At 40.3% G+C, this 25,501-nt stretch overlaps 1 protein-coding gene across 4 annotated transcripts in view; it reads right to left on the bottom strand.

Moving 5' to 3' along the window:
• The window catches only part of cntfr (ciliary neurotrophic factor receptor), a 254,053-nt gene that overhangs the window by 8,087 nt on the left and 220,465 nt on the right, over positions 1 to 25,501 (bottom strand). For all 4 annotated transcript variants that reach the window (XM_038733847.1, XM_038733844.1, XM_038733845.1 and 1 more), the window contains exons 7-9: positions 23,516 to 23,679; positions 4,634 to 4,702; positions 4,165 to 4,285 (exon numbers count right to left, since the gene is read on the bottom strand). In XM_038733847.1, the coding sequence (XP_038589775.1) occupies positions 4,165 to 4,285; positions 4,634 to 4,702; positions 23,516 to 23,679 (354 nt within the window). The remainder of the gene's footprint in view (positions 1 to 4,164; positions 4,286 to 4,633; positions 4,703 to 23,515; positions 23,680 to 25,501) is intronic.

Genomic DNA, 25,501 nt, shown 5'->3' with positions numbered 1-25,501 from the left:
TTGGGTTCATATCGTCAGTAAGTCAACATTTTAGGAAAGTTCTTCCCTTCTTTGCCCTGCTTGATGTAAAATTCATGTTGCACAGTTGATAAATAAGCAGCTTTCTCGACTTTATCAATATGTTGACATGTAGAGCTGTAGATTTTGATTCAGGACTGAGGGGGGCAAAAGGAAGTTTGGGTTTGCTCAACCATAATGCTTTCCAATGATAAGTCCTGATCAGTGTATGTAAACTCTGAACCAGCTGAGCACTGCACAACAACCTCAATGTGGCCTTTGAGGCAAAATCTAGGTAAAAAAAGTCTTAAGTTTGTCAAGCCTGTGTTGGTGTGAGTGCACGCCAACCAACGAAGGTGACGTAGATGAGTGTATCAGCATTTTATCATGTGGAATATTAAAGGAATAATTGGACATTTTGTTAACACTTTCTTGCCAAGAGTTGGATGAGAAGATCGAGACCACTCACATGTGTCCGTTCAATATGAAGCTACAGCCAGCAGCCTGTTAACTTAGCAAAAACATTGGAAACAGAGGGAAACAGCTAGCCTGGCTCTGTCCGCAGGTAGCAAAATTGGCCTTGTTTGTTTAATCAGTACAAAATCAGTAGCTGCCAAGTAGCAGTCTTATACAGGGTTTATCTGCCAGACTATTTCTCAACTGGGTGCTATTACACCCTAGAGTCTTGTTGTCGTTGTGAGGTTGCCAGGCACTCCAGGAAGCCATTGCTCTGGCCTGAGAAATAGTCCGGCACTGTAAATGCTCTGTAAAACCAGATTAGATGAATCAGATTAAACATATGGCAAGAAAGTGAAGTGTATTTCCCAGCTGGACAGTAAGAGGAAACTGTTTTAGTAAATAAGGAGATTTCCGTGGAAATAACACCCCTGTTGATATAGTGTATATTAGATTGTGTGCTGTTATCCAAGGCTTTTTCTTTTCAATATTCTGTTAAGGCTATTTTATTGTCATTTATCCTCATTTCATCCTCTTTGGATGCCTGTGCACAAACATGTTTTCTTGGTCAGGTGTACTGACTGGCCTACAAGCATACTGTAGCACATTCTGCAGGTCTCTGACATTGTGGTATTGTATAATGCAATGATGATGGGCAACAGAAGCAACAGTATGTAAATCTTTAGTGTAGCAGATACGCTGTGTGTCTAGATGTTATGCAGTGTTCAGGTTTTGTTCATGTTGGAGGTTAGATTTGGGCTGTTAGTCAATATCAAGCTTCTTCTCTGTGGTGATTCCTTTGGACATATGTTTGGTGGCTTTTAATGTTTGACATATTGATACTAGAACTGCACACGTTGATGTTTGACCTCAGATTTACATGCAAGATACATATTTCAGTCAAGAGCTGTAACAAGTCCAGCGAGGAATTTTATTAATTCTAATTGTTCTCCTCAAATTTGACCTCTGCAGGAAATTCAAAGAGCAATTAAATTTTTGCTAACTTCCAGTGGTTGAAGGTCTCAGATTGTTGCAAGGATGCAGAAGTGTACTTAAAGTGTGTCATTGCACTGTGACATCACTATAGGATGCGGTTACAGAGCACAACGTGTAAAGAGGTGAGCTTCAACCACTTGCACACACAAAAACCGCCTCTTTATGCAATGTTTCTTGCAACTGTTTTTTGAATTTTATGATAAAATATTCACCAGCTTATACAACTGGTGATGGTGCAGATGAACACTCCCTACAGTTGCAAGATCAGTGTAAATTGGCCAATCACACTTCAAAACTTGTCCAGTCACAGAGTCACATCAGCATTCAAAATCGGTCTTGACATTTGTGCTTTGCTATTCCAGCGTGGTCGGAGAGATGTGGCCATAAGCGTTTTCAGACCAGGAATGGATGTCCTATTGTTCAGGGATCATCAGCGCGTCGAGAGATTTCGATTTGACAAGAGGGCCCTCCTTGATCTCTGCCACATGCTGAAGGCATGCCGAATAGATAATTCCCAGAGATGGTTTTTGTCCTTGTGTGTGTGAGTATGTGCCACACAAGTGACACACTAAATATAATATTCCATGTTGAATTATAATTTCTCATGCATGTAAAAAGCCTAGAAAGTGTAGAGTGTAGTTATAATTTAAGTGAGCCAAACTGAGGGTGTAGGAGAGACGTGAGCATTTTTCAAAAGATGGCACGGTTTTTCCCTGAGGCGATGTTCAGGCGCTCAGGTTGATGTGTGTCGATTTGTCTGGAGGCTGCTGGATCTTATAGCTTAAGCTCCGATAAAAGTTCAAGGCTATCAAACGCTTATAGTGTACTCAATTTAATGATAAAGAAAGTTATTAGCTAAACTTAATTTCATACCTAAGCGGTTCAGGAAATTTACTGTGCGACAGCCGTGGGCACAAAGAACAATGTTGAAAACATTATGGGAGTACTTTTTTATTTAATCATCACAAAGATTTCTCCAACTGATGGACTACAAGACTGAAAACCAAACAGCATTTTGGAAATACTATACTTATACTATACTACATATATACAGTCACACTGTAAGCCCTGCTCTACCTCTGTCATTCTCTCTTTGCATATTTGGGGAATTAATGAGTATTATTAACAACTCGTGACAAGCCATTTCAATTCATTATAGGCTACTGTTAGATACTTAATAACAAAACATCATGTTCCATACATTCTGGGTATTATTCAACTTATTAAATATTAACTTTGTTTGAAGTGAAGTTATAATGGGAGTCAATGAGAAATCCCACTCATTCATACATTCAAATATAAACTCAATTCAAACTTTTTTCAAAAACATCCAGAACTCTTGGGAATTTCTGCCAATAATTCAACTTTAAAATCGCTTTCATACTTTTTACACAATCACAGTTCAAAATTCATGCAATTTTCAGAACTTCTGAGAATTTTGGCATTTGTGTGTGGGGCGGTATGTTCACAGCTGTGTGGGTGACATCGCTATAGCGCGGAGGAGCTGTGAAATCCTCTAAAAATCTTCTGTTAAACATATACATCAAAACGTACGAATCAAACAGACTCACACAGCTGGCAACCGTCTGCTTCAAAGTGACAGCAGTGCCGCATAGACTTTCATTTTAACTGAGACTGGAATTTTCAGGAGGGAGGGAGAAACGGGGACATTTCTAACCTGCTGAAATTCACACACTACACACAAAATCTCACACAGCCCCTTGAGTGGGGTTTCCACTCTCTTAGGTTATCTTAACTTAGATGATAAGAGTTCCAGTCTTTCACTTAGAAGCAGGAGTACGAGAGGTGCGCCTCAGCTAAAATCTCTATGAAATTAACAGAGCCTGGAATCACAAAGCAGTTACCGTCACCAGGGTTGGAAATTAGCACCCGCCACTACACAAAATCACCCACATTAGATGGGTGCTGATTGTGCTGCCGGCTGACTGTAGCGCAACATTCTTAACATGATGAACTATTCATAAAGTCAGCCTAACATTTGATCGTGTGGTCAGTTATAGTTGACTAACGTATGTAACGTGCCACCGTAGGAACAGCGGTTACATAACCTTCTAAACAAATTTTTAAAAAGCCTATTGCTTAAATATTGTAGATCTTGTTTTATTACTTTTCACATGCTGTTACACACTGCTGGTTACAAACATTGAGTGGCTGGCAGATTTTGGAATCCACCAACCATAGTGGCAGATAGACAAAAAAGTTAATTTCCAACCCTGCCATCACCATGGCAACTTTTAATTGCAGTTGGGAACACACACCTGATTGAGATGAGCTAATTAGTCCAGTTTGACACACATTAATAATCCTATCAGCAATGATTCTGAGGTCATATTAACAGTGTTTTCCCTGCAGTTATAGGGGTTAGGTGGTGAGGCCCAAAACTGCTTGGGTGCTGTGCCATGAATGTAAAATCATTGTGGAGAGCATCAAAAGACAGTCAGACATTTTTGTATGTATTGTATGACACATACAACAACATGATAAACACAAGATAAACCGGTGTGGAGTGGATGGTGTTTTCGGAAATCTGAAAGTGCAGCTCAGACAGTACAGGTCCAAACACTGATAACTTTCTTTGCCTCTCTTTTGAATCTAAATTTTAAACCTATGCATTGCTGACTTAACTCACCAACTCTGTAACAGACCCTTACGGAAGAATAAAAGGAAAAGGCTTTAAGTGAGGCTGTAACCTACCGGTAGGAAAGTCAACTTCAGTTGTGGAAGTGATCGGCAGAGGATCTTCAATCCAGGGTGTAGCGTGGACAGCAACGCTCCAGTCACTCCATGTTCCAATCTCTGTGTCCTTGGCAGCCACCTGATGAACAGTAGAAAGAAGTTAGAAAGTAGTCCGTTTATATAAATTATAAAATATTTTGGTAAGCTAATATGAAATCAAAAGGCATATTTACTGTATATTGTTAGTTCATCAGATAAACTTTGATAACTTGGTGGAAAGGAAACCCTTTACAAGAGGATATATTGATTTTGTTGGTTTTGTAAAAAGTTTTACGTTTGTTAACCGTTTGTTTCTCAATTTTGAGGCTACAGTTTTACCAAATAATTGTTCGCGAATGCTTTTGTAGATAATACAGAATTAGACATTGATTGCATTGCAAGTCTTAAACTGTAAGTCAGGTAGAAATGGCAAGACAGGAGATGTTACCTGGATGATGTATTCCTTCCCAGCATAGGCATCCGTGATGATGTGGGAGGTGCTGTCAGACAGCTCCACCTAAACATCCAATAAAAGAGAGCAGGTGATCAGTTTGGATCAGGGAGCAGCACATTTGAGTAAAATTAATTGAGTTACACTAAGATAACTTAAAAGTAAAGTCTATTTTATTCTTGGAATATATTAACAAAGCTACCTTATTTGGGGCTACCTTACTTGGGGCTACCTTATTTGGGGCTACCTTACTTGGGGCTGTTATAGACTTTTCAAATGTTATTGACTAAATGGATCATTGGAATGGATTTTGATAGTGAAACGAGTCATTTCGCGTGGGTTGTGACGCTCAAATATAGTGATCCACTGGAGGTTTTAGGAATGAAACTGACATTTTTGAAGCTATCTGAATGGGTTCTGTGGTCCTAGCAATATGAAATCTTCCAAAATTATGAATTGTTCCCAGCTAGAAAAGGCAGTTATGAGGTCCTATGTCAACTTTGGGTCCTACCCTTCTACCCATAAATGATGTGTTCAGTATAGCACAAGCCTGAGTGTTTAATGTTTTATGGTGGATAGATTCTGATACAGAGTACAATTTATATTTAGTGCTCATTTATTTACAGCTCACCTTTCATCATTATTTTGTGCATAGGTCAAGTCTGTTGCTTTATCCTCACAGTGTTTTACATTTCACTGTTGAATTGATTGAACCTCGATGCCCCTGCAGCCTCACCACTCCACACATACCAACACTGAGACTCGCATGCAAAATACCAGAAGTGTATTTGATGATTATACCAGAAAGCTTTGGAATCAATGCCACATAATTTTATATCACAATATAATGCATGCCAACATTTGAAAGCTTTTTGTGCACACTTTAATTTTCAGAGCGCAACAGAGAATGAACTAAATGTTTGAGTCACTGGCTGAGAGAATGATTTGCTGCTGCTCTGTAATTTACGGTTGGTGGTGTGTGTGTGTGCACGTGTGTGAGCGCGTGTTTGTTTGCCTTTGGCCTGTGTCTGACAGACTGAAGGAAAAATAGAGAGAAGGAAGGCACTGCCTTTTCTACTCCTGAAGTCAACTTAAATGATTTAGTGACATGCCTATTGCCTTATGCAATCTACCAGTGCAACCACATCACACATCTAGGTGATTCAGGCTGAATCTAGAGCTGGAAGGTATTTGAAATAATTTACTGTACTAACATTACAAGTAGTTTATTTATTTGTGTTGGCTATACAATACATCATACACTGATTACTCAAATTTGGTATTAAGCAGTGTATTTACTACATTTCACTTTTGTTAATACATTTTCAAACACAACAGAACTACAGAACAGCAGTACTCTTTTCTTCTTGATAATAAATTGGTGATTCATTGTGTTCTTGATAATCTGAAATTGTTGGTGCGGGTGAGACGATTATCCTAATAACTCTCACTAAATCACAGACCGATCTGAGTTCATTGTTAGTCTGTATATGTCACTATGCACACAAATGCAACCTGCGCTGATATACTGTCAACACAAAAACACAGTGTAGTTAAAAGCCTTTAAGCTGGAGTGATGTGGGCCAACAGGGCTTTATAAGAAAAGAAGCTCAGTTGGCAGCTTTTACTGTATTCCTTTGAGTATCTGGAGGTTCAGAGGTTCCCCAAGGTTTAAAAGAAGTGGATAACATAATTTTTATTAACTTTTTTTTTTTCAGTAGCCTGAGACTTGACATTTGTTCTTCTCATATGTCATTGTCTTTTGACTACTACCAGCTCATAGGATAAAGTCAATTTTACAACCTCCACACGCCTCGAGACTTGTTTGGGGGCTTTGACCATTGTTTAGTTATGATAATACTGTGCCCACAAAGTTAATTGCTGAGATCTAAGAACAGTGCAAAACGGCTAGAAACAAGCAGTCAGATGATCAAACAGGTTGTAAACAAGCCGGCAGTTTAGCCAGATTTTCAAAACTACTTATAAGTAAAAATAAAACTAAGAGTGAGTGAGAAAGCACCTGTAATGGCCTTAATAACCCCCAGTAAACAAACATGCTGCACAAGCACAGTAATGTTGAAACAGGAATGTACAACTGATGGTTTGAGTAATACTTTTACTGTTCATCTTTGATTTCTGATGGAGATGATAGGCAAAACTACAAAAAATAAGACCTACAGTATATTGTAATAAAACTGAATTTAAAGAATTGTCCTCATAATAAATATTCTTGATATCTCCAGGGCTGTTCAGAGCAGTCTTGTGATTTGATCAAAAAACCGTCACACCACCATCTAATCTTTGCCAACCACCAGCCGTAACCAAGCGTCCAAATGGAGGTTGGTTCCCTTTTAGTTCTTCAGGATGTGCAAATCCAGAGTTGATCTGACAAATAACTCCCTCATACATCCCCAGCTTCCTCTGTCTTCCTGTAATCTCTCTGTCCCTACTCGCCCTCTGTTTGTTGACCCCTCTGTTTTCAACTTTGCCTTAAACTTCACTGCCTCTCTCTATCAGCTCTAAGTCTTTGTCTCTCGCCCCCTCTCCCTGTGTTTGGAAGGAAATTCAGGCTTTATCTGACTAGCCGAGCGCTACATTTACAAGCTTAATTTCATTAGTGGAATGCAACAACAATGTCTTCTGAGCATGTGTGCGTGTTCCATGTTCGTGTTGAGTGTGTGGATATGCTTTAGTGTGTGTATATATATATATATATATAGTGTGTACGTACGTGTGTGTTAACAGACGTGTGTACAGCCTTTGAGGCAAAATCTTCCACTGTTTATATGTAGTCCAACCAGCGTATCCAAGCACAGCTTCTATCAGCATTTCTTCCTCACTCCAATACGTACGTGGGTGTTCTTGTGTGTGTGTTTGCATACTAATGTTTATGGTGTGAAAGCTTGTGAAAGTTCAGTCATACACATACATTTGTTTGATTCTGTGTGTTCCTGTAAATCTGTGCATTGCCTTTCTATTTTGTGTGCGTGTGTTTCTGTGTGTGAATGTGCTTGGATTTGATATGAATGTAAAAAAGAAAACACACGCACAACATGTTGGAAAAGTTTGTTTACATTCATGTCAGTACATGTCTGAACTGGTGCTTGTGTGTGTGCGTGTGCATGTGTGTGTTCATGCACACATGTATGTGAGTGTGTGTGGAGGAGTGTATGGAGTAAACAGCTTGCAGATAAACATTTCCAGAGAGATGGATGTGCTGCTGCGTTGCCAAGTGGCTAAACAGGGTGCAGCGAAAGCAGCACTTAATATCACATACTAGAGGGATAGAGGGGGGAGGTAGTGAGAACGCTGAAGGGAAGAGGAGAGATGGATAGATAGATGGAAGGAGGAGATGCATTTTGGAGAGGGTGTTGCTATTGCTGCCAAAAAAAACACAGATCATTCACAATGCAAGACCAAGCCTGCGTGTTGTGTAAATGGTGGTGAAGTGATGTACTATATTACTTGTTGCTCTGTTTGTGTGTGTGTGTGTGTATTTATGTTACACATGTGTCTGCAGCACTGACATGTTGTATGCTAAGCTGTTCAGAGCTGCAAAGAAGAAAAGACTTTTGCAGTGTTCATAAAAAGTGTGACTCATCCAAACACACACACAACACATTGCCACTCCTAACACCCAAATATTTACCATACCATAATCATGTCCCATTGACTCAGTGTAAATATACTAAACCCAAGATATAATATGATAATGATTATAATAAAGACTCTACTCAAATGGGTTGACCACAAAATGGTTCTATTTTGAAAGTAATAATCACTAAATGTCCTCACAGTGGGGAAATATCCTCATTTCATGCATGAACACTATATGCCTGTTCATTGTAAACAGCATATGTGAGCATGAATGTTTGAACACAAGATTCCTGCTTGTTGTCATTATTGCAGGGACGTACAGACAAGCAGCATACATGAATTTTCTAACCCCTCTGAACATGCATGACAATGCTAATTCATTGTTGCTTCCTACCTAAACCAAAGTTCAACAGCTTTATAGTAAAAAAAAAACACACACACACAGGGGAAGCGCGCGGGTTTTGTTTCAACATTGGAGGGGACACATATTAAGCGAGTGTTAAACACCTCATTTCCTGCATTCTGGGAATTTGTTCTGCACCAAATGCTGCCCTTTCTGCATCAATTTATGGTGGAAACACAAAATTGAAACGGCAGGTGACAATTCAAAATATAAAAATATAATGGAATATAATTCAGTAAGGCTCTCAAGCATTCTGGATTGCTTTCAAACATGTATTCTCCTGTGGCTCATCTTTTCTCATGTAATATCATCCCTGCTGAGTCATGATTTAGTCTTCCCTCCTCTTGTGTTTTAGGTTTGGGGAAGTAACCACTTTAAATGTGCATGTGGCACCTTTTCACATCAATAATCTATGAATTAGCTCCTAACTTTGTGCACATTCAAAATCAACATATATACAAACATCTGTTCTGTCTGACATTTTGAGAACAAAGTCGTAGCCTAATGAGAAGTCATAGGCTAATCATTTTCAAAAACCTACCTGCCCTATACTCTGCTGTGCAATGCGTTAATGCTCTGCTGATGTGGTAATATCCCCTTCAGACTGTTTGACAGACACAGAACCCCGTTTAGGACTGTACTGGATGAGACAAGTGCGCTGCTCTTCATTGGAGGTGGAAAACCAAAACAAACTGAAAACACTTACTAAATGTCAACACATATCCACACAAATGTTAACTGTGCCACCTCCGATTAAGTGCAGCTCACAGCCGCTTCAGTGGGAAGCATCCTGGAACAGAGACACAGTCCCAAACAGAGCAAAGGTGTCTCTAAGTGAGGGGGACACAGACATGTCCCTACCACTCCAACCTAATTCTTAACCCTTGACTGCAGCTGTTGAATAAACATTGGACTTGGCTCAAGATTTAACAACTGCTATCAAATTTAGCCAGCAAGCTGCTCTGAGTTAGGGCAACAACATTACCAAAGCAATTCTGATCAACCAGCTAGCTGCTGCCGCTGTAAGTAAACACAGTAGAGTACACAGACACAGTAACCAAACCTCTCCCTTTATTTAGCTTAACAAGGCTGCACATGCTACCAGGCTAGCCAGCTAGCTAGTAAGGTTGTGTTGAGAGTTTTTTTCTTATTTCAAAGTGAAGAGACAGCAGCAAACGCTGGCAAAAAACTAGTATATCTCTGTGATTACTCTAGCCCACACGAGTTAGCTAACAATGCTAACACTTGATCATTTGATGCTGAGTAATAAATCATAACCCGCCTAGCTAGTTAGCAAGCTTGGTAGGTGGTATTATTGTTAAGACAAATAAATAAAAGATTATGTCAGTGTGTCTGCGTACTGTGTTTATTTACAGCAGCTATATAGTTAATTCAGAATAACTTTGGCATTGCTGTGCTAACTGGTTAACTGTCATAGCAGCTGTTAAGATAAAGAGACAGGTGTAATGTGAATGGCAGAATGGTGAGAGGGCAGTGAAAAGCGGCATGAAATAAAAACAAACTTAAAAAAAAATGTTTTTATTGTGAAATAAAAACTCTGTATGAAAGTAAGAATAACATTTCACAATAATGAGCTTAATTCTTTCTTAAATTAGTTTATTTTAAAATGTTTTACACAATTTCTTCACCACATAATTTATTTTATTACTATTTATTTTATACTGAACACCCTGAGGCTCCATAAGAGTGATGCTTTGTTCATCACATATCCACTCTGATATGTGCAAAGGAGTCACAACAGATGTTCTCTCCAAACTGTGCTGCTCAGTGCATTCCAGGTGTTGTGAAGAAGTGTCATGTTGCCTCAGCTACTTTTAGCTTATTATTTCCATAGACTGTCTTTTGGCATGTACAAGCAAAGGATCTGTGGGAGGTCAGCCATGACAGTAAGGTCAAGAGAGCAACAGTTCTCTGCGTCAGTGAACTTCATATGGAAAATAAATGTCAATATACTGTGGACTATATATATCTTGACACAATATATAACGTATATCTACAAGCTTCATGTACCGTATATAAACCAAGCGGGAAGCTTCTGGTCAGCAAACTGATGCGAACGCGGAACCTGCATTCTATTGAACGGCCACTAGGGGGCGACTCTTCTGGCTGCAAAAAGAAGTCCGTCTCTATTAGAAATAATGATAAAATGATCCTACTTCTCAGCTGAATAATTACCTCAGTAAACACTTTCCTAATGAGTTTATGGTTTCAATTGCCAGGCCAGAGTGACTCATATCCACGGCACTGTGTAAAGTTAACCAGCGCCGTTGAAAAAGCTTATTAGGAGTTGACTGTTCACTTTCTCTGGTGAGTACATTTAGTTTAAGACTGTTGTTCGCTAGACAAAATGGTCAGCCCTGTTAAAATGACAGTTAACGTGAATTACAGATGCACCTAGCTTAGCTAGCAACAATGGCTTATTTCAAAATATTCTGATGCAGGGGCCAAGATAGAACATTTAACAAGAAAAAAACCCAAACACACACCACTTAACGCTAGAATACAGACACACATGCACACACTCCCCAAGAGCCTCTACACAAATCCAGACAATGTGAGGGGCAGAGAGAGGAGATGTGAACATTCCTTAGGGATTGCATAAGGAACCGGGAGAAAAAGAACTGACCCTTTACTTTTCACACATCTTTTTTTTCCTTTTTCCCCTCCTTTCCTTTTTTTCCCTCTCTGTCTCTCTCTTTTGTCTCATGCCCCCTTACACCTTTGTCTTGTACCTTCTTTAATTGTTCCACCCCTCATCTGGCTTGCAGCATTTTCTATCTTGTACGTTTATTGTTGCAAAAACCTCAAATAACTTTCCTACTGGAATCAATAAAGTTTCATCTCATCTTATCTGCTATAGACATACATTTACAGTGATGTTGTGGAGATAAAAAGAAAGGAATGCACTCCAAGTGACACAGTTGACTGATTATCCAGGTCATACTAGGGGTCCAATAAGTCCAATAAAATTATGTTAAATGATTTAATTATAGCTAGCATCAGGGGAATAATATTTGCTATCATATATAGACACATATGTTATGGCATAAAGAACCAGTGTGTAGGTGGATGTGGAAAGGACAATGAAATAAGCACAACAGTAGGGAGAACTGAGGAAAAACATATAAAGAAAGACACATAAAGATAGACACTAGAAGACGGAGAAGAGGGGAAAATGAAGAGGCTGAGAAAAGAGAGAAAAAAACAGAGAGATGCAAAAAAAAAGACAAAAAAAAAGCAAAAGACAGAAGGAAAAGCAGAGAGAGGGAGACATAGACAGAATTGGCGTCGATGGTCAGATCTAATCCAGTGAGCATGTCTGTTGTCCTGGAAAGGAAACCCAATTATATGGCACTTCCACTGGCCTGATGGCGCTCTCTGTGTGTATGTGTGTGTGCGCACTGAGAAGGTTGGTCTCATTAGGTTGACTGACAGCTCCCATTTTTCCGCCGCACATTCCTCCCATTTGAGAACACACTCACACACACACACATGCATTCACGCACGGAAACGCCAAATACAGGGGTAATTTCTCAGACAGTATTTCCCTCTGTGAAGCCCAAATCGCCACAGCAGCAATTACTCTAAAAGGAAGCTAAACCCTCCAGCCGATCGAAAATCCCGAACTAGACCTTGCGCCCTTAAAAACCTTGCGTTAGCTTCAACAACACAGCAGTGGAGGTGTCGCCACATTAGTTCTGGTGGTTTAGGCTGTCATGCCGGCATATCAAAAAAGTCAAACATGAACACGTCATGAAAGATAACATTTGAATCTGAATTCTTCTTCCTGAGCTGTAAAACAGGTCTTGTCATGTTCCAACATGTTTTTCTCGGCTCTTTCTGGAGATACATGAAGAAATGAAACTTATTTTACCTTATTTAATCAAAACTTAATATACTGTACCATATACCATGTTATCTCATCTCCCTTTCATTCAGCCACTTCTAACAGTTGGTAAAAAAAAACCACTAAAATTCTGTACCTGTAGCCTCCCCCATGAACCTGCACAGGTTAAGTGGGTATAGATAATGCAATGGATGAATTTTCACTGCCTTGCTGAGGGACACTTTAACATGCAGTTAGGAGGAACTAGGGTTCAACGACAACGACAATGCATCATTTTATGATAATTTAGCTCTGGCACTGCCGTTTAAAAGAAAAAAAGGTCTGTTTGCTTGGCTGTATACAATTATTATACATACAGTCTGTAATTTGATGTAGAGATTTTATTTGGATCAACTGATTAAATGTGGTCTAACTTTTAAAGCTTTGAATGTATAACAAAGCCTGACATCCAGGACTTCTAAGTGGCTGTTAAATCGTGTGCTGGTTTGTCAGATAATCAAACCCACAAGACAAAAGACAAATAGCATTAATTGTTATAGATGCTACAGTGAAATAGGTTGTCAGTTCTGACAAAGCTGGAGAAATGAAAGATGATGAAATCCAATGAGAACAGCAAGCTACAGCACATTGAGCACTGTATAATATTCGTACTGCTGCTCAGTAAGTTCACAATACTTATTTCTGCTCAACACTCAGCTGCCTGCTTATGTGAATCATTTGTCAGAAAGCCTCAAATTGAATCACCCGTCTCTCACTCAAATCACCAGATGGCCATTTTTAACCCCCCCCCCTCCCCCCCCCCCTATTGCCTTGTTGCTGCCCACAAAACGATCCATGATTAAGCTGACAGAACATGATGAGTGGTGAAACCGCTGTACACCAGCTGAACCACACTTCTCCAAAGAGAGCGGTGCTGCCCAATGGCAGCTGGCACTACTCATCAGAAGTTGTTGCCTTTGGGCAAAAAAAGTTTTTACAAATTTTTCAAAAATGCCTCAAAAAAGGCAATCTTTGGATGCTATTTGAACATTTTAAAGATAACCTATGCTGCCAATTTTTCCTAGGCAGACAACCAATGCATTTTGCCCATCCAGGCAAGTTTATGATGGTATAAACCTGTCTAGTTCAAGTACAAGTAAAAGCAACTTGCAGATGATGAAACTTGCTTAAATTAGCAATTCAATACAACATGGTTAGGCTTGCAGGGACTATTTTTAAAATTGCTTACTTGCTGTGTTCACATTCAAGCTTTGGTGACTTTGGTTTTATTTGGTGACTGCAATGTTCATTCTATCAAAACTTTATTGGCCGTGAGACACAAGCCCCCAAGATGAGGTCCATACAGTGTATCTGTGTGTCCTGACATCTCAGGGAAGATTAGCAAGTGTGTATGGCAGCCCAAGGATTGACATAGTGATATAAAAATCAATAGAGGCAAAGGAGAGGGCAGTGGCACCATTCATCTTCATTCACCTCTCCATAGTGAAACCTCCAAAGCACAACACATTGTTGGGAAAAATCCCAACTGCAATCTCGGGAACACACACCTTCTTTGATGGGTGATATATATGAGACCTGTTTATATATTAGTGTTTAACAGAAAGAGCAGCTCCCGCCATTTAGGTCTTGTTTTCTGTCTGTCTTTTTATATTTTCCTCTACTGTCTTTGCCCCCTTTTCTTATTCTCTTGAAGTTTTTGTTTTTACTTCCCTTATGGCTAATAGAATGAAAACAAAAATCTGATTTATATCAAAGGATGTACTGTATATTTTTATGCTTATTAGATTCTGTCAGAAATGAACAAAAAGCTAACACACTGCACAGTGTAAGCCCATAACAGATCTACAGTATGTAGCTCTGTGTGTTTGTGTAAATGTAAATAATACTATTCGAAATTAATGTATTTTGACAGCAGAGCTAAATGATGATGACTTTCATATGTGACAGGATTGAATCTGTCCTCTGTGTGTGTGTGTGTGTGTGTGTGTGTGTGTGTGTGTTAGAAGGATGGGGTTTGATAAATGATCTGTCTGAGGCAGTGTCCTTTAGATGGGATGTTTTCTCCAAACAAGGTCTAAACATTTATCATGTGCGCCCATAGATACAAATGGGTGGCTGGAGGGACGGATGGTTAGATAGCTGGCTTAATGCATGGATGGAAGGATGGATGGGTGATGGTAAAACCGTGGATTGCTGAGAGAGGGAAAAGTGGTGTCTAGTGGCAGAGTGGCATGAGGTGGTGAAATGGAAACAAGGAGGTAGGACTGGTAAGGGTGTGTGTGAAAAGGAGCGAATCAGAGGCACTGTGTAGCTTTCATGACGTTCAGTGTCAGACTGAGTTGCATAAACTCTTGTTCAGTGTCAGCCTTATGCTTTTCCGTTGCCATGATAATGGTGTCGCTCAAAAACACCCACACAACAACGAAAACTCAGACAAATAAAAGGAGCACGCATGGAAACTTTCCCACTCACATGCACAATCACATACAAACAGTATATCTATGTAAATCTATTTGGCATCACACACACATACACACACACACACACACACACACACACACACACACACACACAGCTCGGAGCTCACAAGCTGATTTTCTTGCGGGATGAGAGTAACTTCTGGCAAACATACAGAGACCATTTTGACATGGATAGAGAGAGACATACAGTGCATTGGTAGTAGAAGACAAGAGTGACAGTAAATTGAAGGAATACTGATGAAAGAAAGACAACAAGAGGAGAGAGAAAAAAAGAGGGAAAAAAGATGAGGTGGGGGAGAATAAGTGAGACGGATTGGAGAGGGGGGATGACGGATGTCAGACATAAGGACAACGGAGAATAAAATGTGGGATAAATAAATTAATGAAAGGCTAAACTGGGTTGGCCAAGCGGACGCAGATTAAAGGAAGAAGTCCACCTCCCTTATCTGTTTCTCTTCTCATGTCTCTTATATCATGAATATTTCAACGTTTGTACTTTACAGCCCCCCATCGTATTTGTACAGTCTGCCATTTCATATCATATATATACAGTGGGGTACTGTGTATGCATTGCAAAAAAACTCCAACAATCTCCTCAAGTCATTTTTGGCTGATAAACCGATATAACGACTAAAACTTCTTCCAGCGTAGAGACATTATTTCGGTATATGTGCAATACAAATCACTATTTTCCCACAAATTAGTACTAGTATCCTAAAAACAAGAAACAAACAGGTTGAAATTGTCTTCCTGCTCAGGCAGACTGTTTCCCTGTTGAGAATTTCCAGCTGACTTTTAGGACTTGATGAGATGGAGAGTTATTGTAGTGTGCTATTTGTGCACGTGTTAAATGTCTGTTAATATAATATGGATACGCTTTGTGTGTTTCCACATGTACACACTTGCACTGGATAGATGTATATTAATCTTTGTAATTAGGATCACAAGAATCTGTATGCGTGAGCGTGTTTGTGCGTACCAGAATTTAAGAGTGTATATGCACGTGCGTGTGCTCATTTCTGTCTGTTTTATGGGGGTTTCTGTGCATGAGAGTATCTGCATGGAAAAATGCATGTGTTTTCATTCGAGTGGAGTTCAGCGTCATTCCCAAAGGGCGATTACAGCCTAGCAGATGCAGTTTCTTACCACAGAGAGAATATTGAGCAATGTGAAATTGTTCTTATCACAGTTACTGGACCATTGCTTTAATTGCAGTGAGAGTTTTGAGTTCACGTCTCAGTGAAGGGAGCATGAGGGTGGGATGGAAACAGCACAAGGCCATGGGAAACAATAATTCACCGATCATTTACAGCCATACAGATGTATTTTCATGTGGTGATTCTTTTGCATCTCTATGACACAGACACAATGTGAAGTTCAAAGTAAAGTGTCATGCAGAGATTCCCTGGGAAGAAAAAACAGCCTCCCTACTAAATGACAGGAGACTGGCCCACTATGTAATGTTTTAGACCAAGCTGCATCCTAAAGGAAAGACATCATCGTCTTTATAGAAGGGATGATCAGGGTAGGCAAGGACCAGACTTGCCTTTTGAATTACTCACTTGAGAACAAAGTGTGTTGCATCATTTGATTTGCTTCAATTGAAACCTGTAGCATGCACCTGACTAAAAACTGAAATAGTAATGGTATGGTGGACGGCAGGGTCTGAAATTAGCACCCGCCACATGCTGGTGAATTGTTGGCAGTGACAGGTAAAATAGTATCCGCCACTTTGGCAGACAGGGAAAACACACAACAAAAAGACATGTGCAAAGGTTAGCTTAATGTGGCACGCGCCACGTCACACACACACACACACACACACACACACACACACACACACACAAGCACACACACAACCACCAGTCAGCTCAGGGAATATCTATGTCGGTGTTTCAGACCAACCAGTCCATCCAGAGTGACAGCTGGTTAGATTGTTGGAGAATGTATGTTTGATGCAAGAGGCATCACTTGGTTTTATTTTTGTTGGCAAGCTTTTGCATTAAAACTTGAAAGTATGTTTTGTTTGCATACTGGGATCCAGAAGAGCAGTTTTTTGTTGATATGGATTCTTGTGGAGATTTTAACAGAGAGAAGGAGTCATTCATTGGTGGTTGAACTGTGTTTTGTATTGAGCTCTGAACTTTGTCTTTCTTGTCATCTTTTGGTACCTTTGAACTACTTGAGTGATTGTTAAGAAAGGTGGGGTGATTGTCATGGAGTGAAATGCATAGGTCCTTTGTGCACACAAACATGCATTAAGTGTTTTTTGTGTAAGACTGACAAAATAAACCCTTCAGACCAGGACGTGCCTATCTGAGGAGCAAATGTGATAAATGTCCACTTTTCAGGAGTATTGATGCATGTGGGAAATAACACATTGGTGTATCATGATGAGTAGATGTATATCAACAAGCAGTGGTGTGTGTCAAGATGCCAGCGTCGAGTCTAAAAATACCATACTAGGCACCAATACAAAAAGTAGGAACCAATTCAACAATGCACATCTGAAAGCAATATATTAGTCTTGAAAAGAAGAGGTTCTGGTGTACCTTATTTGCAAATACACAATGCCCATGTCTATGTTAATTGCTTTCTTTCTTTTATCTGATCATATTTGGTGCTTTAAGGGCAAAAAATCGAATTTCACATTAAGTCTGGATGTTTTTTTCTATGCCTCGCAGTATGTCAATTTGCAAATCATTCAGTGACTCAATGTGAGGTCATGTCAGTTACTTGCAGGGAAAAATCTATGTTGCACTACTCTCATGGTTGTATTCCTAAAGTCTGTCCCTCTCTTTATTTCTAACTATTTCTTGGCTTAATACACTGCTCAAAAAAATAAAGAGAACACTAAAATAACACATCCCGGATCTGAATGAATGAAATAATCTCATTAAATACTCCTTTCTTTACATAGTTGGATGTGCTGACAACAAAATCACACAAAAATTATCAATGTAAATCAAATTTATCAACCCATGGAGGTCTGGATTTAGAGTCACACTCAAAATCAAAGTGGAAAACCACACTACAGGCCGATCCAACTTTGATGTAATGTCTTTAAAACAAGTCAAAATGAGGCTCAGTAGTGTGTGTGGCCTCCACGTGCCTGTATGACCTCCCTACAACGCCTGGGCATGCTCCTGATGAGGTGGCGGATGGTCTCCTGAGGGATCTCCTCCCAGACCTGGACTAAAGCATCCGCCAACTCCTGGACTGTCTGTGGTGCAACGTGGCGTTGGTAGATGGAACGAGACATGATGTCCCAGATGTGCTCAATTGGATTCAGGTCTGGGGAACAAGGCGGGCCAGTCCATAGCATCAATGCCTTCCTCTTGCAGGAACTGCTGACACACTCCAGCCACATGAGGTCTAGCATTGTCTTGCCTTAGGAGGAACCCAGGGCCAACCGCACCAGCATATGGTCTCACAAGGGGTCTGAGGATCTCATCTCGGTACCTAATGGCAGTCAGGCTACCTCTGGCGAGCACATGGAGGGCTGTGCGGCCCCCCAAAGAAATGCCACCCCACACCATTACTGACCCACCGCCAAACTGGTCATGCTGGAGGATGTTGCAGGCGGCAGAACGTTCTCCACGGCGTCTCCAGACTCTGTCACGTCTGTCACATGTGCTCAGTGTGAACCTGCTTTCATCTGTGAAGAGCACAGGGCGCCAGTGGCGAATTTGCCAATCTCGGTGGTCTCTGGCAAATGCCAAACGTCCTGCACGGTGTTGGGCTGTAAGCACAACCCCCACCTGTGGACGTCGGGCCCTCATACCACCCTCATGGAGTCTGTTTCTGACCGTTTGAGCAGACACATGCACATTTGTGGCCTGCTGGAGGTCATTTTGCAGGGCTCTGGCAGTGCTCCTCCTGCTCCTCCTTGCACAAAGGCGGAGGTAGCGGTCCTGCTGCTGGGTTGTTGCCCTCCTACGGCCTCCTCCACGTCTCCTGATGTACTGGCCTGTCTCCTGGCAGCGCCTCCATGCTCTGGATACTATTCTGACAGACACAGCAAACCTTCTTGCCACAGCTCGCATTGATGTGCCATCCTGGATGAGCTGCACTACCTGAGCCACTTGTGTGGGTTTTAGACTCCGTCTCATGCTACCACTAGAGTGAGAGCACCGCCAGCATTCAAAAGTGACCAAAACATCAGCCAGGAAGCATAGGAACTGAGAAGTGGTCTGTGGTCACCACCTGCAGAACTACTCCTTTATTGGGGGTGTCTTGCTAATTGCCTATAATTTCCACCTGTTGTCTATTCCATTTGCACAACAGCATGTGAAATTAATTGTCAATCAGTGTTGCTTCCTAAGTGGACAGTTTGATTTCACAGGAGTGTGATTGACTTGGAGTTACATTGTGTTGTTTAAGTGTTCCCTTTATTTTTTTGAGCAGTGTATATTCCAGAAGTTTTTGTCTTTTCTTCCCTTGAACCATTCATCTATCTTCGCTTCACTTGAAACACCTTGTAACCGATAGCCTATAAAACTTCAGTTTCAAAGTACCCTCTAGTGCTCTCTTTTCTTCTCGTCTCTCGTGCTTTCATCCATGTATCTGTCTATTTGAGGCTGATGTTGCTTAATCATACTCCTTTCCATTTGAAATTTTCTCATTATCTCCCATACCTCTCATCCACCATCTTTTCATTTTTTTATAAGCAAACACACAACAGAAAGACACGTAACTTTATTTAACACTACATGTTTTTCAAATGCAATAACAATTTTTTTCCTCTTCTCGTTCCCATTTTTCGTCACCCACCCGGAATTTGTATGAGTCAACATTTCGATCATCTTCTGTCCCTCCCTTCCTGGTGAGTCCAAATGCTCTTGTGAAGCTATGCATGTGCTGAATGCTTCTATCAGTCTGCTATCCATTAATGTGTGTCTCCATCTCTGATGCACTCCATTCAGCACTACTTTAAAATGTTTCCTCATTTTCCCTTTTCTATATGGATCTTCATCACTGTCTGAATCTTCATCACCTAAGTATCTGGGCCAGTCATCCCTTCAGGATGGATGGTTTCCTGTGAAGATCAGTCTGATCACACCGCCGCTTTCATTTCTGACTCAAAACACATGCAAAATGTTACATGTGAAAGCCATTCTCACCAGGCTCTGCCGTCTAACCACATTAAAAGGTACATTCCCGAGCAATGCTAACCACTTCAATTAGTATTCAACCTCTGAGGCTATAATTAATGAAGTATATACGGGGCCAATAAACAGTGTTTCTTATTTTGGCAACCTCATTAAACTCCACTTAATGATTTATGTCACGGCTTGATAAATCCAAAAGTTTTCAACAACAGTCTGAAACTACAGTCAATCATTAAACATGAGATTTACAGTATATTCAGCTCTGAGCAGCTCTGAGGCAGTAGCCAGTGACAAGCTGCCATAACCAACAGATATGGTTCTATTTACAGTGTCGATGTCGCCTGCTCATAACAAAAGCATTTTATGCTCATATGAAGACTGTACAGGCGATGGTACACTGGGTTTCTTCAGTTATTCAAGAATGGCAGACTTGGTTAACATGTTTAGAATGTTTATTGGACATGTATTTCAAAGCATTTTTGAATTTTTGGAGCATTAAGTCGAGTCTACAAGAAACAAATTCAGAGTCTGATGTTAGCCAATTTTAGTTTGGGAAGGCCTTATTTTGCCCTAACTGGTGAGTTTAAACTGATTTATCTGTACCACTGATGTAATTTTACTTGACACAGAAGCTGCAGTAGCAGTGGCTTGGTACAGTTAATGTTAATCAAAAGAATATGCCAATTTAATGGCCCTACACAGGTGTCGTCAGTTTTTAGACCTCTGCTCAGGCTGAAGGTGAAAGAGAGCTATGCTGAAATGTACCTGACGTTACTGGACAATGTCAAACAAACAGTCTGTACATGGCCACACAGTCTTAAGAAGAGGGCTAATAAGGTAGAATAAGTAAAACCAACTGATCTCATCCACACACGTAGCTATTTTTGTTTTGTTTGGCACTGAGAGGTGGCTTCCCCATCCTTAAGGGCTGGATATACTTCAAAACGAGTGCGGAAAGACATGAGGTGCTGTTTGTACGGCACCTGGTGTCTGCTGAGCTGTGCATAGAGAGGATTATATACATGTTTGTTGGTGTGGTAACGAATTGAGGACCCTCACGGATAAGGGCAGATGACAAAATGTACATCTCAGATCCTTGCAGCTATGCAGATGTGGAAAATATAATATGCACTTTAATCCCGCCTTCAAAGATCTGATAGGCTTTGTTCTTACTGCAAGAGAGGAAACAGATGTCAATAAGCACAATGCCACATTAGATGAATCGACTGATTGATTCCCAATAAATTATACACACAATTATACATGTAAAAAATCCATACACAAAAATGATTTATCTATTATCCAGACTGCACATTTTATTTAGGATTGAGAACTCTGCCAACACTGTTAGCCCACACCTAATAAAAGGGGCAGTAGTGCAACCCAGTCCAGAGGTGACGGGTTCAGAATCCTGCTTTCTGAAAACCACACTTATAGCTACAGAAATTAAAACCATGACCCTGGAGACATTCATCAAAGAACACCGCAAAAACGGAAAAACCCTGCAGTTTTCAGCTGTCATCAACCCTATTTATGTAATTTTCAAATGTGCTCTTACCCAATCCAAATATTGACTTAAGGTTTCCCACCTTTCACGTTATGCACCAGTTCACATATTGATTGATTAGTGGTGAGGGCAAGAAGGGAAACTTAGAGTGTCTGTCAGGTTTAATAATTGATTTATACCACAAAGATTTGAAGCGTTATTATAATTTCCTTCATTCCATCTGCTGTGTGTGTGTGTGAGACAGAGAGACATAGGTAGAAAGAGAGAGCGTTTGAATGTGCATGTGTGTAGACAATAACAGTATTGTCTTTACGTGATTGTGTGACTAAGGGTTTGTGCATAGATGTAACACATATGTACAGCTAGGTAACTGTGGTGACTGTATAAACATGTATGTTTGTCATCAATGTTTAAATTACTCAGTTTAGTTCGACTGTGTCTTTTGTTCTATCTGTCTTTTTTTTTTTCCAGTCCAATAATCATTTAGTCAGAAACTGAGCAGGAACCAGCAAATCATTGTACTTGATAAATCACTTGAAAAATTAAAATTATTTTAATTGCTGTAATTCATTTTCTTATGATCAATTACGAACAATAAGCCCTCAGTTCATCGCTGCAAAGGGCCTGAAAGCAGCCTAATTAGGGAATAAAAATCAAGGATGTCTTGTGGGTTTACTCAGTTGCATTTACATTTTTATTTCCGCTTTGTTTGAACTAGGTATACATATAAAATACTGAACAGAAATACCATCAAGTGAACTTATCTGCAGTGGTTTAAACAAGAGAGTGAACAGCTGTGATAAGTAAAGGAACAATAGGAGAACAGAGACGGAACAGTAGGAAAAAGATTGATGTAGCAAGGTAATGACAGAGACAGACACTTGTTGAAGGATACATACAGGGGTGGAAAGAGTGAGAGAAAGACGGGGGGAAAAAATGTGTAGTGGTCTATAATTCATTCGTGTGTGTGTGTTTCTGTGAGGCTCCGTAACCCAAGTTCTTGGAACAACACCTTTGCAGACCATTGATGTGCATGATAATAACGCTGCAACGTTAGACCTTGGTAGAGGGTGCTTTCATCCCTGGAATCCTATAGTGGACACATATGCTTTTACTATACGAAGCCCTAAGGGAACTGAACCCACAAGAAATCGTCAGATACAGTAACACACACCAAAGACGCTGAGCGATTATGTCTGTCTGACAAGAGATCTAACTCAGGCAGATGCAGGGTGGGCTGTTTTCCTTACAACTGCTAAATGTCCTCACTTTCTTTATTTTAAAAAATATTTTAAAAAATCAAATTAGGGTCATACTACTGATCATCCGGATAATAAATGTACGGTTCATTTCAATAGTTGCCTGGAAAAACTAAGATTGCTTTTTTTTAAAGTAACATGATCACAGTTAAAAGACAATCTATCATGCTTCTAGATTTGCCATTTCCTTTTGAGAAATATTTTTGCAATGAGGTGAAACTCAGTCTGCAATTCGGAGAAAGGCCGGTCTTTTTCTTTAGAACACCACTTCCAGAAAAGAAATGAGACGGCCAGATGGATTCAAATACCAAATAATGAATTATTCTCAGGTTTTTCAATGTTGACTTACAGTTTTTAGTAATGGAGATGTATCTGGACAAATACTCCTATATGCCATTTATAACTCCTTTTATTCTCCGTCATTACATGTGTCAGTCAGATTTCTTCCTGGATAAGCTTTCAACTCACAAGTGAAAATTTCCCTTTAACTATGCGTGATTGATGTCTCTGGAGTTCGTGAAACTCAGGTTGGTGGTTTTGTTGACTTCACTTGATGAAACTGTGAAATACCAACACAACTTAAATGTCTGTAGGGTTGTATGAACTTTCTGTTTCTCTCTTACACAGACAAAAACAGACAACAGCGCTACTCACATGCTGCCACTGCTCTCTGATGAGCGGCCGATATCGAAGGAAGTATTTCAGCGGGAAGTTGTCGATGTCAGGCCAGGTGGCAGGGCTGTGCCAGGACACCTCCAGCCTCCGAGCGTTGAAACGGATCGGGGTCGCGGTCACACGCTCCGGGGGGTCTGGTTTGACTGTGGGGATGATAAGAACAATTGGTTAAAAAGGCATCCCACTGATTTAACGAGTAATGTTTAGTTCGCTCGCTGTGGGGAGTACTACTCAGCTTGTTGATTAACCCCGATGATGTCATTATCTCGAGTTGAGGCGTGTTCACATTACAGCGGAAAAACAAGGTTCTTTAGAGACTCAGTGTTTTTGTAAAAAAAAAAAAAAAAGGTTGGTGGCTACATCTGCATTCATTTGCCAATCTTTCAGTTCAAACATCAATCAACAGTGATTGGCTGCTCCCACAAAGGTCAGCACAGCTCAGGTCAAAGTTCAACTAATTTTGTTGTCAAACCCGACAACTTTCACCCTGAGCCCTATGTCTCCATGTTTTTGTGTCTATGTGACTCATTGGGACAACAAATTGTTCCAGTATTGAGCGAGCACGCTGCAGTCGGCAGCAGCGAGACAGGGCTACATCGTAATCCTTGCGGGCAAAACACTTTGGTAAAGTATGTCCACTAAAGTGCTTGCTTTGCCAATGACAGGCTCAGTTTGGTGTTGGAACAATATTATGGAAAGGATCCCTAAAGATATAGACCTTTTTTTAGGTAAAATCCTTTTTTGTTTAACCAAAACAGTCACTATATTGCGCTGCTCCAGACTCCCTTGACAAAAACAGTAAATTTTCTTCTCTGGTCTACCGCTGCCTCAATCAGTTAGTCTGTTTGCTTAATTGTGTGACTTCAGTGTTTTTAACCTCGCTCTTGTCATTTATAAGAACGAGTCTCTCTACTTCCAACTCTAAGAAGTTGTCTCCTACAGTAATAATAATAATAATAACAACACGGTCACCATGTACTCTAATGGGGAATAAATGGTTAGAGTCGTGTTGTTAATTTATCAGTGAAAGAATGCAGTGAGGACAAAGACACTGAGAATGTTTGGGGAAACTACTATATGACGAGGCATGAGATGAAAAGCCATCAGTCCCTAATGAAGAGCCATGTATAAATGTTGTGTCTCTGAATACATGTCCACTGAGAAACACACACAGACAGGAAGATTGAGAGAATTCAATTCAAAGCTTTTCAGAAGATATTGAATGAACCGGTCTTTGTTAGATCACTCCCACTGGGGAACACACTGGCCTGCCACTTAAGCTACATGAAACCCTTTCTCAACCACATACACATGACATTACAATAGGAAATGGATAGTGGCAATTACAACACTATCTCTGCTAGCATACACACAGACATAGTACCAGAGGATGAAAGCAATTTTGGTAAAAATCACAAAACACCTGTAAGGCTTGTAAACTGACAGCGCATAGGCAAATACTGAACAAAGCACAGAACAAAACAGAGAGAAATCTGTATGGGTATGGTGTCCCGCTTAGAGGCTTTTAAAGTATTCATCTGACTTGAAACATAGAGTATTAGCTTTTGTGCTGCATGAGTAATGAACGCATCCTTCTTTTGATGATCTCTGGGGGGGTGGGGGCGGGGGCGGGGGTGCACCTGGAGCCTGACCAAGCACTACTATTAATAATAAAGGATTTTCTCTTAAATGAAAAAGTTTAAAATCCATTGAGACAATAAGAGTCTGGGACTTAACTGACCAAAACAGATATGAAAACTATTGGAAATATGCTGACATGCACAAATGAGGAGGAACAGATTGAGGGCCCTAAGACTGAAAGTAATGTTGCAGGTAGGCAGGCATAAGCTGTTTTGTCAAGACAGATGAATAAATTACAGAAAATAATAGGATAGTGTAATGAGGCAATGTTAATACAAGAACACCACATCACACATACAGTCTATGGCCAGAATAAGTATATAG

This window comes from Micropterus salmoides, unplaced genomic scaffold (assembly GCF_014851395.1).
Source record: "Micropterus salmoides isolate LMB-PRFRI ecotype aquatic unplaced genomic scaffold, ASM1485139v1 Ms_hic_scaffold_20, whole genome shotgun sequence".
NCBI classification, from domain to species: Eukaryota; Metazoa; Chordata; class Actinopteri; order Centrarchiformes; family Centrarchidae; genus Micropterus; species Micropterus salmoides.
This window is presented reverse-complemented; position numbering and strand designations above follow the sequence as displayed.